The sequence below is a fragment of the Haliotis cracherodii genome, unplaced genomic scaffold (genome assembly GCF_022045235.1).
Source record: "Haliotis cracherodii isolate W230 unplaced genomic scaffold, xgHalCrac1.p SCAF_22, whole genome shotgun sequence".
NCBI classification, from domain to species: domain Eukaryota; kingdom Metazoa; phylum Mollusca; class Gastropoda; order Lepetellida; family Haliotidae; genus Haliotis; species Haliotis cracherodii.
Window position 1 is genome coordinate 6,317,955 of NW_027266278.1, and position 15,512 is coordinate 6,333,466.

General features: G+C 39.8%; 1 protein-coding gene across 1 annotated transcript in view; it reads left to right on the top strand.

Moving 5' to 3' along the window:
* LOC139471216 (uncharacterized) overlaps window positions 1–15,512 on the top strand; it is a 159,016-nt gene that overhangs the window by 18,560 nt on the left and 124,944 nt on the right. Inside the window, exons 9-21 of the mRNA XM_071253506.1 lie at window positions 357–478; window positions 1,086–1,176; window positions 1,635–1,743; window positions 4,907–5,081; window positions 10,044–10,233; window positions 10,912–11,120; window positions 11,901–12,025; window positions 12,528–12,739; window positions 13,165–13,310; window positions 13,691–13,867; window positions 14,311–14,469; window positions 14,981–15,123; window positions 15,238–15,308. Of these exons, the coding sequence (XP_071109607.1) occupies window positions 357–478; window positions 1,086–1,176; window positions 1,635–1,743; window positions 4,907–5,081; window positions 10,044–10,233; window positions 10,912–11,120; window positions 11,901–12,025; window positions 12,528–12,739; window positions 13,165–13,310; window positions 13,691–13,867; window positions 14,311–14,469; window positions 14,981–15,123; window positions 15,238–15,308 (1,929 nt within the window). The remainder of the gene's footprint in view (window positions 1–356; window positions 479–1,085; window positions 1,177–1,634; window positions 1,744–4,906; window positions 5,082–10,043; window positions 10,234–10,911; window positions 11,121–11,900; window positions 12,026–12,527; window positions 12,740–13,164; window positions 13,311–13,690; window positions 13,868–14,310; window positions 14,470–14,980; window positions 15,124–15,237; window positions 15,309–15,512) is intronic.

Here is a 15,512-nt window from a genome sequence, read left to right on the forward strand (position 1 = left end):
AGTTACTACATCATTAAAACAACATATTCAATGAATTCATATCTGGATCCAGGCATGAATGCCGAGGAATAAAAACTATACAACTGAAGCTCCTGGGGACATGATTTAAGCCAATGTAACAATTGTTTGATTAATTGGTGGCAAATTGTTTCACGAATTATTTTCCATTTTATTCTTTTACAGAGCACCTCGTGTTCAAAATGTTGTGCACCCCCCTTTTCTAAAACGTTGAATCTTCATTTGGAACTCATTTAGAACGGTTTAATCATAATCTGAGAAGAAACATATTTTCATGCTGTGAACAAGGGTGTATTGAAACCGTAACATATGAAAATCTAACTGATTACTGTCTCCAGAATACCCCGAGATGTCAGCACAGGGCTCAGGAAAGCTGGTGTTCCTCAGCAAACACAAGGTTGTCAGTATTCCCAGCAGACCAAAGACAGACATCACCAGGGCGTCTATTCATATCAAAGAGGTTACCGGTTTAACATTAACAAAATGTTATTTATATATTTTTTAATTTTAAATATACAGTGAAACCCCTTTAGTCATGATAGCTCAACTACTGGTAATAACATTTACAGATGCAAGTAAACAATGAGTCTATAATCCTGATCAACTGTATAGGAAAAAAGGGGATCTGTATCATCTGCATCTTGTGCCATATTCGTATCTCCATTTGTCTTCAATCTAAAACAACAAACATTTTTGTAAGGTGTTTGATTGAATCAAAAGCCCTCAAGTTAGATGACTGACCCATTTGCGTCATTATGTAATCTTGTTATCTTGATTCTAAAGGAATGAGCATATCAATAGAAGATCGTGATCCTCTTAATGCATTATGTGCAGATGTTTAAGACAATTGGTCACCAAGGATTATAATATATCTCATGCTAACATCTTATGTCAATCAATCGAATGGTGATAGACAAGGGAACCAATAAAAAAAATAGAAAACAAAAATATGCGAACAATATGTGTATATTTCATAGAAAAAAGGTATTTGACAATGAATATAAAAATGTACCTACTCGTACTGGAACGCAGCATCCTGAACATCATCTTGTACGTTGGTATTCCAGGTGAAGCGCAAGAAGCCAGCAATCGATGTGAAGGAACACCTGCAATATGTGAAGGGGAACCTCACTTGCATGCGAAACGAGCCAGAAAAAGGTACAGTTACGTGTATATATGTCCAGGAGTTTTGACAAAGTGAGTGAGTGAGTGAGTTGGGTTTAACGCCGCCGTTAACTGTATTCCAGTTATATCGCGGCGTGTCAGCTTAATGTGGGAGGAAAGCCCGAAGTGATGCAGGTCTCAGACGTTTACCACTTCGGTGAAACCCAAGAGCGCGGGTATGGTGCTGACAAACCTAGAAACATAATTGGGGCGAACCGGGATTCGAACTCACAATCATAGGTTTCTGGCGTGCCCAAGGGACGCAACTCTGCACAGCGAATCGCAGTTTGACAATGTGAAATCAATGCAACACTGCCATGTAACATTCAAGGCTATACGCCCATGTAATGTAAATACAAGCTTAAATACGTAACCACGACTATTACTCTTTAGAAGTGTTCTGTGATAGGGAAGAATATGGATTATTTAAAAGGTCTGTGGTCTATTTTCAGGATCCAGGAAGTTGGACAAATGTTTCACGCAACTTTTATCTGTTCTCCACGACTTACCTGACCGGACGTTGGTTCTCCTTGCTGAAAAGTACCTGACAGACAGGCCGAGGTGAATAGAACCTAAAAGTAGTTAGAGTACAAATTGAAACAGTTTCATGTAAATTATATTAAATAAATCAATATTGTATGTGGCATCAGTTACTAAAGCAGAGGTAACATCAATTTTCTCTATATGCATAAAAACATTCGTAATGTACATGTACATAATGCAGAAAGCAAAGTTTATCATTTATCATCGCAAAATACATTTATTCTCCTCCAAATAAAACTCTCAAATTAAAGACGTTGGATACAATAGTTCCTGCGCATATCAGTTCACGGCGTTGCACGCGAGTTTACCGTGACGACTTACCTCCCTTGACGCGCCCTGTCTTCAACATAATTGGTGGTAGATGCAACGACATGTCCGTTTATTATTGTGGAAACCTGCAACATGTACCTTTGCTATCCTTTCCAAAGATGAGCCGATAAGTAACAAACAATAACTGTTCCAAAGCATCTCTGAATTTTCAGATTCAGTGAGAGCTCCTACACACTATTTTATTAACTTAGCACATTTTATTCTCCTCCCTGAATTTCTAAAATATTCTTTCTTTGTGTTTTTGGTACGAGAAGCAAAGCTATTTATGCTTAATGCCTATTATGTTATATCTAAACAATACTCAATGACAAGCATAATGTGACTGATTATATCTATACTCAACAACAAACGTTCCTGTGACACCAATATTTTAGTGTATTTTTCAAACAAGTAAAGTTTGGTTTTCAATATTCTAGTATGGAATCAAGTCACAAAAACGCAACTGCTACAGAAAAGCATGCATTCCAAGCAAAAGTTGACTTTTATGCAAGCCCAATGCATTTCACTACCCAAGGATGGGTATAAAAAACATGTGCGTTAACGGGATTCCATATGCACTATTTAGCATCGTGCTGACAACGACCACTCAGAAAAATAACAAAATTACGCAACTATTCAACATTACGAAATGCCACGCCTGTCTGTGAGCCATTGGTATGCTTGAACCAGGATCGAGTCAACGTGATGTTGCAAGACAATTTAACGTCCACAGAAACACCATTTGGTGTTTATGGCAACGTTGGCAACAGACGAATGCAGTCAGAGACCATCCTCGGAGTGGCAGGCCACGCGTAGCCAGTGATCGACAAGACAACTGGATTCGAACAACGCACCTATTAAATCGATTCCTGCCAGCAACAGTGACTGCAAGAAGCATCCCTGGCCCTCGACGAATATCTTCACAAACCGTACGTCGTCGCCTCAGATGTGCATGGATTGTCGCCAGAAGACCCGCAAGACGTCCCATTTTGACAGGAAACCACCGTGAAATACGTCTACAGTGGTGCTGATAGCGTCAACGCTGGACGGCCATGCAGTGGGGACAAGTTCTATTCACTGACGAGTTTCATTTTCACCTCAGCCATAGCGATGGACGGATTCGAGTGTACCGACGTGGAGGTGAAAGTTACGTCAATCATTGTGTCATGGAAGAAGATCGGTTCGGGGGCGGTAGCATTATGGTATGGGGTGGGATTATAGCAAGACCCGTTTGATAGTGGTAGAGGGAAATCTCAATGGACAGCGCTACCGCGACGAGATCATCGGCCCTGTTGTTCTACCGTTTTTGCGTCGTCATGGCCCAGGCATTACCTTTCAACATGGCAACGCCCGGCCTCATATTGCTTGACTTGTTCAGGATTCTCTTCAACAAAACAACGTGAATGTCATCCCCTGTCCGGCTCGCTCCCCTTGTCTCTCACCAATCAAGCACATGTGGGATGAAATGGATCGGCGCCTTCGACGTCAACCACGTGTTCCACAGACACTCCAGGAACTTCGAAACATGTTCCAGCAGATATGGACAGATATCCCACAGGACTTTGTACGACGCCTGGTCCATTCCATGAGACGAAGATGTGTTGCTTGCATCACAACCAGAGGTGGACACACACGCTATTGATTTGTAAATTGACATTTTTTGCATGTTCATGTTGTTTTTTTTTATGAAATCACGCATTTTCTGAAGTCAGTATGGCAAATTAAACCATTTGAACACTTACAGGAGTCTTTTATCTGCTGCAAACCGAAATTGTTTCAGATTTGGTAAAAAACATAACTTTACATTAAATCTTATTCAATGTTACAGGAACTTTTGTTGTTCAGTATAGATGATGAGTTATCTCCCTTATCAGGATTGACACCCCTAGCTATCTTTGGGCATGCAAATTCTCAATATTTTGCGTGGAGACCTACAGATTTTTCTCTAAATTTATGTTGCTTGGTGGATATTGTACGTAATGCGTGAAAATGGTGACTCTGTAGTGGGTTTTGATCTTCCAAATAACTATTTACATGAGTATTTGCTCCTTTGATACCTGAGCCACATTAAATATGTTGCTTTTTCCCTTGATTGTTTCTATTTTTGGTCCCTTTTCGACCATACTTGTATGTAGTTAACAAACTTAAATAGTATTAAATACTTCAAAGTAAGTTGAATTACACTATTATGTTAATGTGTTTCAAGGAAACAGCTTAAACAATTTTTTATAGTGATGGTAAATCATGTCATTTGAGGCCTACCCCGCTATACGTGGGTGCCACCTACAACAAAATATAGCATGGGAAGGTATTATTGGGATTTTTATTCTGTACAAGTATACTATACACTCTCTTCATGTTATATCTCAGAGCGTTGTAGTTGGTTTCACTTATTGTGTCCAATGTCTTTAAAAGTATACAAAGATCCCAAATTAGATGCGAGTTCTCTATGGAATGGCAAGTCACTATGGTGACAAAGTATCAAAATTACCTTCAACGCGACCTTCGATAATATCTCTGAATATACATTCTTACCTACAGGACTTCGGCTGCGTGTGCCGAAAGCCAGGTTTCGTCGGTCTTTCATAACGATTATTGTGAATCTTATCAATTCGTATTACACGCACAACTTAAAGAATAAATTGCATTCCTATGAACTATTGTGGATAACAGCGACAAAAGCCATTCCTTACTCATTAGAAATCCCCGCCCAAATGTTATCAAATGCTCCCTGTCCCGTCCTGTCAGACATTTGTGCATATTTCGTAAACCTCCATGTTTTAATAACGACACTCATTAGCTTTTTTTAATATCATGATTCACAATAACAGTGATGAAACACTTTTTCAATCCCTCCCTCCATCTCTTTCAGACTGACCAAGACCTTCAAGGACCAGAACCATATGTTTGATGCTATCGCCAGTCTGACCACAGACCTGTCTCAGCAACTCCTGCTAGACCTTGTCCTCAACAGATCCAGTCCTGACTCCTTCCTGGTTAAGAGACTCATGTTCAACATCATCTCACTCGATGGACCACCGATAGACGTAGGTGTAAATATGTGTGTTATATAACAGTTACAAGCTCATGTTGTACATAATCTCATTTGATGGACCACCGATAGACGTAAGTGTAAATATGTGTGATATATAACAGTTACAAGCTCATGTTGTACATAATCTCATTTCATGGACCACCGATAGATGTAAGTGTAAATATGTGTGATATAACAGTCACAAGCTCATGTTGTACACCATCCCACTTGATGGACCACCGATAGATGTAAGTGTAAATATGTGTGATATAACAGTCACAAGCTCATGTTGTACACCATCCCACTTGATGGACCGACGATAGACATAAGTGTAAATATGTGTGATATAAAAGTTACAAGCTGATGTTCCACATCATCTCACTTGATGGACCACCGATAGACATAAGTGTAAATACGTGTGATATAAAAGTTACAAGCTGATGTTCCACATCATCTCACTTGATGGACCACAGATAGACATAAGTGTAAATACGTGTGATATAAAAGTTACAAGCTGATGTTCCACATCATCTCACTTGATGGACCGACGATAGACAGTAGACGTTAAAACATTTTCCATTTACATCAGATTTAAAGATAGAATCGTCCACCCTATGGTGTGTACATGTATGTTGCAAAAGTCAGCAGGACTGCGTTCTAGTAATTGATCCTTCATACTGGGCATGACTGGTTAATCAAATCACCAATCATCCTTATGAATATAATCCTAGATTCGTTTAGTAGTAGAAACTACGTAAAACCCTGCCGCGAACGTTCCGTCATGTTTGATGTTTACAAATCACTTTTCGTGTCCTCTGGTGCTGAACGCCTTTTACATGACATACTTTTCACACTCAGTCACGTACTTACACACCTTAATTTCTCATGCATTTAACGACACATGCCAAATTGTCTATGTCACTAATACAAATGTTTTTTCATGAAATCAAGTAGAATAAATTACGTGTGACTAAACGCTGTGATCCGGAAACCATACAAGTTGAAAATTGTCAACAAAGCAAAATATAGGTTTTACACTGTGAAACAGTTCTATTATTTGGAGAGATTCATTTGTCTATTCCTTGCATACACTGGACAACATTATGATGCACTGGAAGACATCCGCAGCTAGAATTAGAGAAATACATCGCAGACACGTTACAGTGATTTTGGACATGGTACAGAAATTATCAACGCTTGAATTCCGCTTCTGACAAAAATCACGCACAATGGCGACAGCATTTATGTGCACTTCCGACACTGTCAAGATGCGCGTGACGCGGCTTTGCTGTTGTGTTTTGGATTTTCTTAAGACTACGTGGATGTAAGAGAGATCACTTGCAAAGGACAGATCGGATAACTAAAGCCAAAGTAAGTTAACAGGTATGCAGAGGAGAAAAGTAAAACTACGAATATGAATTCGTACATACCGTGGGCGAAAGAAAGAGTTGCGTGATGCACAGTTATGATTCAGTTATGGTTGGTTGGTTTGTTGTTTAACGCCGCACTCAGCAATATTCCAGCTATATGACGGCAGTCTGTAAATAAACGAGTTTTGAACAGACAATCCAGTGATTGATATCATGACCATCGATCCACGCAATTGGGATCGATGACATGTATCAACCAAGTCAGCGAGCCTGACCACCCTATCCCGTTGGTTGGCTTTTACGACAAGCATAGTCGCCTTTCACGGCAAGCATGGGTTGCTGAAGACCTATTCTACCCCGGATCTTCACGGGTCGATTCAGTTATGATTATGCACAGAATGGTTACACATTCTGCATAGAATTTAACCGTTGCACTGATCTAAGGCTGACGCATAGGAGGCTACTTGGTGACCTACCTGACAAGACGATGTGTGCTCTGAAATGGAGTATGTGATGTAATGATACTGGCCAAAGAGAACGAGAGATTCATACGTCCTTCATGTATTATATTTGACCGGTTAGGGAAATAATGAGCATTGAAATGGATGTTGTTTTGTAAGCATAAAAGTACCATTCGCCTGAGGACTTTCATGATCTGTTTACCCTTGGTGGTGTACGTGTTCTATGATGTTCATGGTATTCTATGATGAGGCTTACGTGCCCCTTTGGGGACATCTATGAGACACGGTAGGAATGAGCGACCCATGGGGATTGTCCTGCTTACAACATTTAACTTACCCACGATTGATTGCAGTGTATGCAATGTAACTTTCTTGCTGGTTGCTGTTAGTACTTGTGACAGTTGTTGACTGTGTTTATTGTAAGGGCAAGTTTTCTGGTGTGCAACAAGTACACCCAGTTAATGCATGAGTTGAAGAGATGTATTGAGGATATCCGAACATGTGCCTACCTTGAGTGCTGCCAGGATAAAATCCTCGAGGTAGTGTGCAATGTCTTTGTTCTGTGTCAGATCCATGAATTCCCATTCAATAAACGCGCTGAAATTCTAGAATATAGCCCATGAAATTGCACAACCAAAGTGAAGGCATTTGTCGAAGAAGAATTTTTAAGGGAAATTCATACCCAAAATTTTAAAATATGCTGGTGCTACCGGTAGTAGTCTGATGTCGAATTTGGATATATGCCGCGCCATCATGGAGACTGCTTGGTTTTAACTGGTGTACAGTACTGTGCATTCCTCTGGAGGTATCTGCATAAGATAAATGATGGAAAAGGCGGAAGGCAGCCTCACCTTGCAGTGTCGAAACGGAATTCTTTGGCTTCAAGCCAATTGGTGAAACTATTAGCTTATCCAAAGGTATGTGAGAGGATGGCCTGCTACACATCCTAATTGTATTTCTTTTTGTAGTTTTTCCTTGAAAAATTGTGGATGAGCATTAGCAGAGTTACGATTACTGGCGTCACATAGTTCCCAGAGTCAGTTGAATGTAAACTGTAGATTTAATAATCATGCAGATGCTTGGTTGATGGACTAGTAAACGTTGCAGCCATTCTTCTAACTGAGATTAATTGGGGTTTGGGACGTCGCTTTGGTGTTGGTGCTTGAATGGATTTAACCTTTTTGCCTATAAAGCAGGATGATGCTCCATGACCGCCAAAGTTGCATGACATACATTTGTAAGCATACCGGCATGACTGCCCCCTGTCGCATCCTTCATGAGTGAAATTCTTTCAAGCTTGATGATGTTATGTTCTGTTGCCTACGATTCCGTAGCTTTAGCTGCAACCGTAGCTGCCCATCGATTGTACTCAATGACTGAGAACGGTCCCTCATCATCTTTGGTTGAACTGTACGTGGTATTGTGACCAGCAGACGCAACCAAAGCGGGCGGTGTCACCAGATTTTGTCTCGACATAGGTGAGCAGCTAAGCTGATTTAGGTCAAGAAAGCTGACGTCCAAGACCCGATATTTATGGTTCTGTTTGGTTGTTGTCTGGGTTTACATGTTACTAGACCTGATACATCACATTCCATGATAATATTATGGCTTCCTGTGTTGGCTGGCCAATCAGAGGTAAACTTTTCACGTCAATGAAGTCGCCCCAGTTGAATTTTTCTGCTTGTTTCAAACGAAAACTAACGGTTTCAGCGTTGAAGTTTAGCTGATGGTTCATGGATAGCTTGTTTGATTAACCTGTGGCATAATCACCAGGATTTGGTGGATTTTTGGGGGCGTGGTGATAGGTGTTTGACTAACCTGTGAAATAAGCATTACAAGCATTATTTTGACATGATGAGCGTTTTGGTTAATGGGTACATACCTTGGTTGATGGCCGCCGTAGCCGTGGTGGTGACAAATGTGGGATGACCCTCTGACTGTGGTATCTGTAAGTAGTTGGTGTCGTGCGAGGAGCCGCGGTCGCGGAGATAGCACCAGTCCCGCATGTCTCCCTCACTTGAAGCCCGGCAGCCTTGGGCCTGCCCCTGACCAATTTGTGATTAAAAGTTGCCCTGTGCTTAGGGGGCACTGTGTGCATGAATGATGCAGCCAGAAAGGACTGAGAAAGAATGTCGACTAAAAGTGAAAAGAGTGCAATACTGTAGCATTAATAGATAATGCCGCAAATAATAGCCTAAACAATTTAGAACTTTTGATTAAGAAAATGTCGAAGATAGTGAAAGTGAGTATAATGCTTTTTTAAGAGGATGTGACGAAGGTCAGGAGAGGTGATGTAGATCGTCAGAAGTAATGTTATTATAAGGCTGTTTGTTGAACAAGGAAGTAAGGTGATTATGCAGGAGAGGCTACATTTTTACGCATGTTATATCAGACGGAAATATAAGTATTTAGGGTGTAAGTAGTTATTGCTACGAAAAAATAAATGCTGCCCACAAACCCATTTAGTGAATTAATGTTAATGTTAATAGACAAGAAATAGGCATCCCAACGTGCACCAACTGTGCTCCCCTTCTTGCTGATATGTTTCTTTATGCATATGAATCAGAATTTCTCCTCGATTGGAAAAAAAGTCAAAACAAGGTAATTTAGCCAAAACGTTTAACTTAAGCTTCAAGTATATTGATGATCTGAAATTGCCTTATAGCCATCAAATAGCCAATTGCCTTCCATTGATTTATCCACCTGAAGTAGATATAAAGGCCAGTGAGGCCAGCTTGCTCAAAAATGTTTGATCAAGGTTACAGGCTGATGAACAAATAACTTGCCTTTGCATATGTTTGTGACTGGTCACCAGTGAGGCAGGATAACCTCAGCTTTTCGCGAGCACCTGTTATCACTATTTGATAGTGATTCGTAAAAATGCTCATGATATAGTCGGAATCATACAATCGACTATGCTTTTGGCAGGGGTATCTCATGAAGATGGAAAGGTTTGTTTCCTTTATTTATAGTTAGAGTTAGACTCACTGCAGCGCTAATGCATTACTACAAAGCGGATTTAAATCAATGTTCATCATAATTTTAAATCAGCATCCACTGGGTTAACGAAGGAGGAAGCCCAAAGTGAACTGGTAAGGAAAAAATATATGTTTTAGGTTATTTTTGTTTTTGTCATATCGACAGAATGTCATCACGAAACTGAAGAGCCTGTGTTTTGAGCGCGAGAAGGCCCCCGTGGCTTTACAGGAAAGAGAAACATATCATAGAATGGTGCTTGCATTGGGGGCGATTGCTAGGCGACTGTTGGACGCTGGGAGGAAGGAGGAAGCGGTTGACATTGTCATGAAGCTAGAGGGTTGGCTCGGTTTGCATGGTGAGCATATATATGTTTGATTTACAACAATAGATGCTTACGGGAATACATATTTTGACCAGAAGATGCAAGCCTTAACTGACAAAATATATGGAACCTCACTTGTTTGATTAACAAATTGCAAGAAAGATCAACAGATATGCGGCTTCTAAAAGGGAGGGTGATCGTATATAGTTACCATTTTGCTACCCGTGAACGCAGTGTTCATAATCAGATCAAATCCTGGATTCGAAGTTACAACCAGTCAATAAGTATAATTGTGCACAGCGTGTTCTGATAGATTACACAACAGGACAACCCTTACTAAGTCATTACCAACTTGTACAGGATGATAATATCGAGTCAAAAGACCACTAAAATTAGCTTTTAGATTAGCTGTTTAAGTAACATAACCACATGGTGCTGGAGTACAGACAACCATGATTCCCAATGTGCACACCAAAGGGTCTCCTGGTCAGAATAGCTAGCCTGGTCGAAAGAGACAACAGAAATAGGATCGTGTGGTCAGACAAGATTGTGTCATGTTTCTGATGCATTGGGCCATTGTTTATACCAGACTCGAATCTTTGTAGACCACTGTGACAAAGCCTGAACATTGAACTGTACTTAGGAACATTCACTGACGTATAGTGTGATCATGAACCAGTTGTGAATTACTTACCTGTACATCTGTTCTAGATCCATGGCTGTTCCGCCAGAAACGGTCCACCATGACAGAACGTGAAGTCCTTGATGACGACCGCTGGAGAGTTATCTTGCTGGGATCTCTGGGTAATGCCGGTCTCGACCAATCATTTGAGATGATTGTGTCACATGTCAACACCACCAATTCTCAGTGGGTGAAGCGAGCTGGGATACACGCCATGAGGAAGTACCGACATGAAGGGGTATTGAAAACAATTTGTCATTTTTAAGGATTGGCTTACTCAATAAATGCTTTAAATCTTTTAGACATATGAGGCTGTATACTACAGACCATTGAGTATTAACCAAATCTCCTAATATGTAAGTATTTTGCGTTCTTAAAGGAGACATGGAATCACTTTGCATAAGAAAATCCCCGTTGCCATACATAGAGAATACTACACTCATTCTCCATAGGTACCATTTTTTCTAAACTCGTGAATTTTCTATGGTATCTGACCTCGCTTTGACAATGACAGCCTTCAGCAATCAACGATCAATGATGACTAAAACATGTAACCGCCACAGGTTCATAAACAACTTCCAAATCTCTCCCGTCACGTTTATTGTGTCGGCCATTTTGACGTCTTGTATTTGTTGTAAATGTATTGTGCCTGACTGACCGAGGTAGTACTTTACAGACCTTTCTCATCTAATGGAGGTATTATTTGAATACATGTGTTAGTGTCAGATGTTTCTGAAGAGCAAGTTGTGCATACATACGCTCATGTCACCATAGGAACTTATTTTATTCTGGGATACAGCTGATTGTTGTATGGCTGTCAGTGTAAACATGAAGTCACACGTACTAAATATAATTGTGTATAGTTCTAGACCTACATCCTTTGAGGTAATAAATATTCATATAAAAACTTTGCACTTGTGTGAATTCATTGGAATATGAATCTCTACAGTGTGAGCTTCAAACTATATGAATTCGTCGCAAGCTTATCTATATATGAATGGTATATCCCTTTTTGCAGGCAGCACATCTGATGTTAAAGACAGCCCTGTACGATGACGACGAGAAGGTCCGCTATGAAGCTCTGCTACAATATCAGGCCCACCCAAAGGCCGCAATAATTGCTCCTATGTACAGACAACAAGGGTGAATTCTGCTAATTTCTGTGTGTTGAAAAAGTCATGAATAAACCATAATATCTGGAATGCCCAACCAGTTACTGTCTAATTTACTACCTGAAGGTTAAGAAAACGCAGATCCCCCATGACTTGTACCAGCGTACATAAATTGTATGTTTCTCAGTGGGGCAGCTCTGTGCTTAAAACGTTGGCTCAGGACGCTATTGCTAAAAGTGTCACAAGACTTTACTCGCTCACTCATTTCTGTGTTCAATTAGGGTTGCTGGGGTCACCTGTTTATGTTAGACCACGCTATTTACTTTGTAGAGTTGCTGCACCCTTTAGCCCACCAGTATGCAGTTGTGGATTATGAGGTTTGACCTGTTACAAGAACCATACCCGTGTGCTGTCCGGTTGTTATACCTTCGATTTTGAGTTTTCCTTTCACATTTTATGCCATTGAAAAAAACACTTTTCAGAATGACGTTAAACCTTAACAACGTTAAACCAAACCTGCACATACATTTCAGTGCCCTGAATGGATCAATTTTTACTATGGATCCTCGCTATGTTGGCAAGCAGGACATTGGGGTACACGACCGGCACAAAAGGGGATTCTTTGATGAGAAAATCGAATTCATACTGGCTTCACCAAGTGTAGACTGGAAGAAGATGCTTGGGTCAACAACCATTGGAGCTTCCTTTGGACTGATTATTAACAACGCTTTAGATTTCAAAATAGGTATGCTGGTGTCAATGACATACATGTATATACCATTATTTCGTATCCACAATATATATCATTTATAAATATTGATAAATATAAATAAATATTATTCTTTACGTCATTCAGATTTCAGTGAAGACGTTACACAACACTATTGTTGACGTTAATTGTAATGAATATTTGAAAACATTTGCCCAAACCCAAACCCAAAGTGTTGAAGCAATCCAAACCAATCCTAAAGCAATCCAATGCAATTCATAATTTCTACATTTGAAGAGCTTCTTGGAACTGCAGTATTTTTACCTGCAAGTTTTGATATTATCCTTATTTCCACACAAGGATATATAGTTTGGAAAGAGCATTGATTTCATGTTCCCCCATGGCTTGAAAAGAGTGCAATTCCTTCCAGTGATGTTACTTATGATCACTGCATGTTACAGCGCCCCTGAGCGGACACATGAGAATCAACATCCACGATGAAGCTTTCGCCCGCATCCACCTTGGCTTCATGGGGAAGAACATAGAATTCTTTATGGCGAGGATCTGCTTCAAGGGAGGAGCGTCTTACAACCTGAACATGCTGCAGGTGACCTCACAATGCAACCTCTTGAATCGCACTTCTGTGGGGTCCAGTCTGTCTCAGCTAAACCACTGTAAAAAACAGCTTTTGTCTGTGACATTTGAGATATGGGAGATTGCTAGCGTCTAGATGGAACTTAAGCACTTCATAAATCCATAATCTTATGTCTACACTCAGTTGTATTAATAGTTAAGAAGGCTGGTGGCCTTTAGTGTAATAAAAAGACAGTTCAAAGTCAAATATTATATGAGATTAAATCTGACACCAAGTTTAAAAGAGTCTTGCAACCTTCTTTAGAATATTATATTGATCCTTATGTAAATTACAAAGGGTTTTAGGGTTTTTCTTTAATTGTGCTCCCTTAAATGTCCTTATCCCTATTGCAGGAGTATGGCGTGGACAACCTTAAAAAACTGGTTGAGCTCTACGACGCTGTTAAAGGTGATGCTTCTGGAGCTCTTGGAAAAGGTCTAGATCTGTTCCGGGAATTCGTCAGTGGAAAGTTTTCGTTTAATGACATGATAGAAGGTTTCAGGCAATCACTAGAGGAGCTTCCAGACAAGGTGGAGTGTTCGCCAGATGATGTCCAATCCCTGGCTTCATTACTATTTGAAAGTGATTCATAAACACATGGTCCTAGATCATCTATCAGGAACTACTTTTGACAAGTTTTATACATTGATGCAACCTCTGCATGTCAACTAACTTTAACATTTATAATTTAGCATTAATTTTCTGATGTATGAAAGAGGCAGTTCACTCCAGCATCATATTCATGTGCAGTCTAAAGTTAATTTAGAGAGTGAAATTTCATCATAAGTGTCGATTGTTAAAAGATTTGTATTATTTGTTGTAGAGTTTATTACACTCGTGTGTTTCCAAAGACAAAGGTTGGCATAAGGCAATTTTTATTCATAACATATGATATTCATGATTCACACCCGACTTATATTCTCTCTCTCCTTCTTGGCAATGTAGATGTACATGTATGGAAGGTATAATACAGGTTGTCAGTGTTGGGAAGAAGGCATCAGACGCTATGGAAGTCCTTGGCCAGCTGGATGAGAAACAGTTGCCTCCCTTTGCTAAACCTGCCAGGAACCTTGTGTTGAAAATCACAAACCTTTACAAGGAAGTCAAGTCATCGGTGCTCAGCTTTTACAATGTAAAATAAATTTTGTTTTCTTAAATATCTTGTGAAAATGCCACCCGCTATAATCCTATTTGAGCATTATTTCTGTAAAATATTTATGTAGTGCCATGTCTATGATTGTATGAGAGTACATTATATGATGTATTTGAGGTCTCAGCAGGTTACCGTATCATATTTGGATGTCATTTAGACATGATGCAGTTTGTCTGCGATTATTGATACCAGAGGGTTGGCCGCGGTTGTAGACAGTATGTCAGTTAAACCATGGCTTATGAACTTAATGTGAGAGAAAGACTCTCGTACTGAATCATTATCATGTTCTAACGCGCAAATGCGGATCCTGCTATGGTTAAAATACATTTCTCAAAGCCTTACACCAATGGCGCCTCAAACCACATGGGACATGGAGGTTTTGTCGAGGACTTAATGATGTTTCAGTAACTGAAATGTTTCTTTAATTTAAAAACACAAGGAGAACCTTTTTTATGTATGAACAGGAATATCACTATGTTGCCCATTTCAGCAACTGATGGAGACAGTGACGATAATAATACCCAGGGCAGGGAAGATGATCTATAAGGCTATCAATGCTATCATTGATAGCTTTAGGACGTTCAACAAAGACCCCAAACAGGCAATTTCAACTGTCGCTGGTAACGTCATCACGTGAGTGTCTTTATCATGAAGTCACCAGGCAATATGTTCAAATATCAAGACTTTAATCGTTTGTATTTTAGGAAATGTAATAAGTTTGATGCATGTACGTTTGTCTTTTTTCAGTATTGGCCTCGAAGTAAAAAATCTGATAGAAGCCTGTACCAAGACCGGACATGCATTATTTGCGACCATCAGTGAGTTTAAGAAAATACACTTGACTTACATTTACTACAGAAATCCTAATTCAATCACTGACTAAATCACTCTTCTAGTGACCCATGAATGTGAATGTAGGCACTAATGTAAATCTCATTAGATCGATTCGCAAATTGAAACAATATGTTAATCTATGTTAATCTAAAATTCTGGAATTTTTAGACCAAATAATATCATTTGAC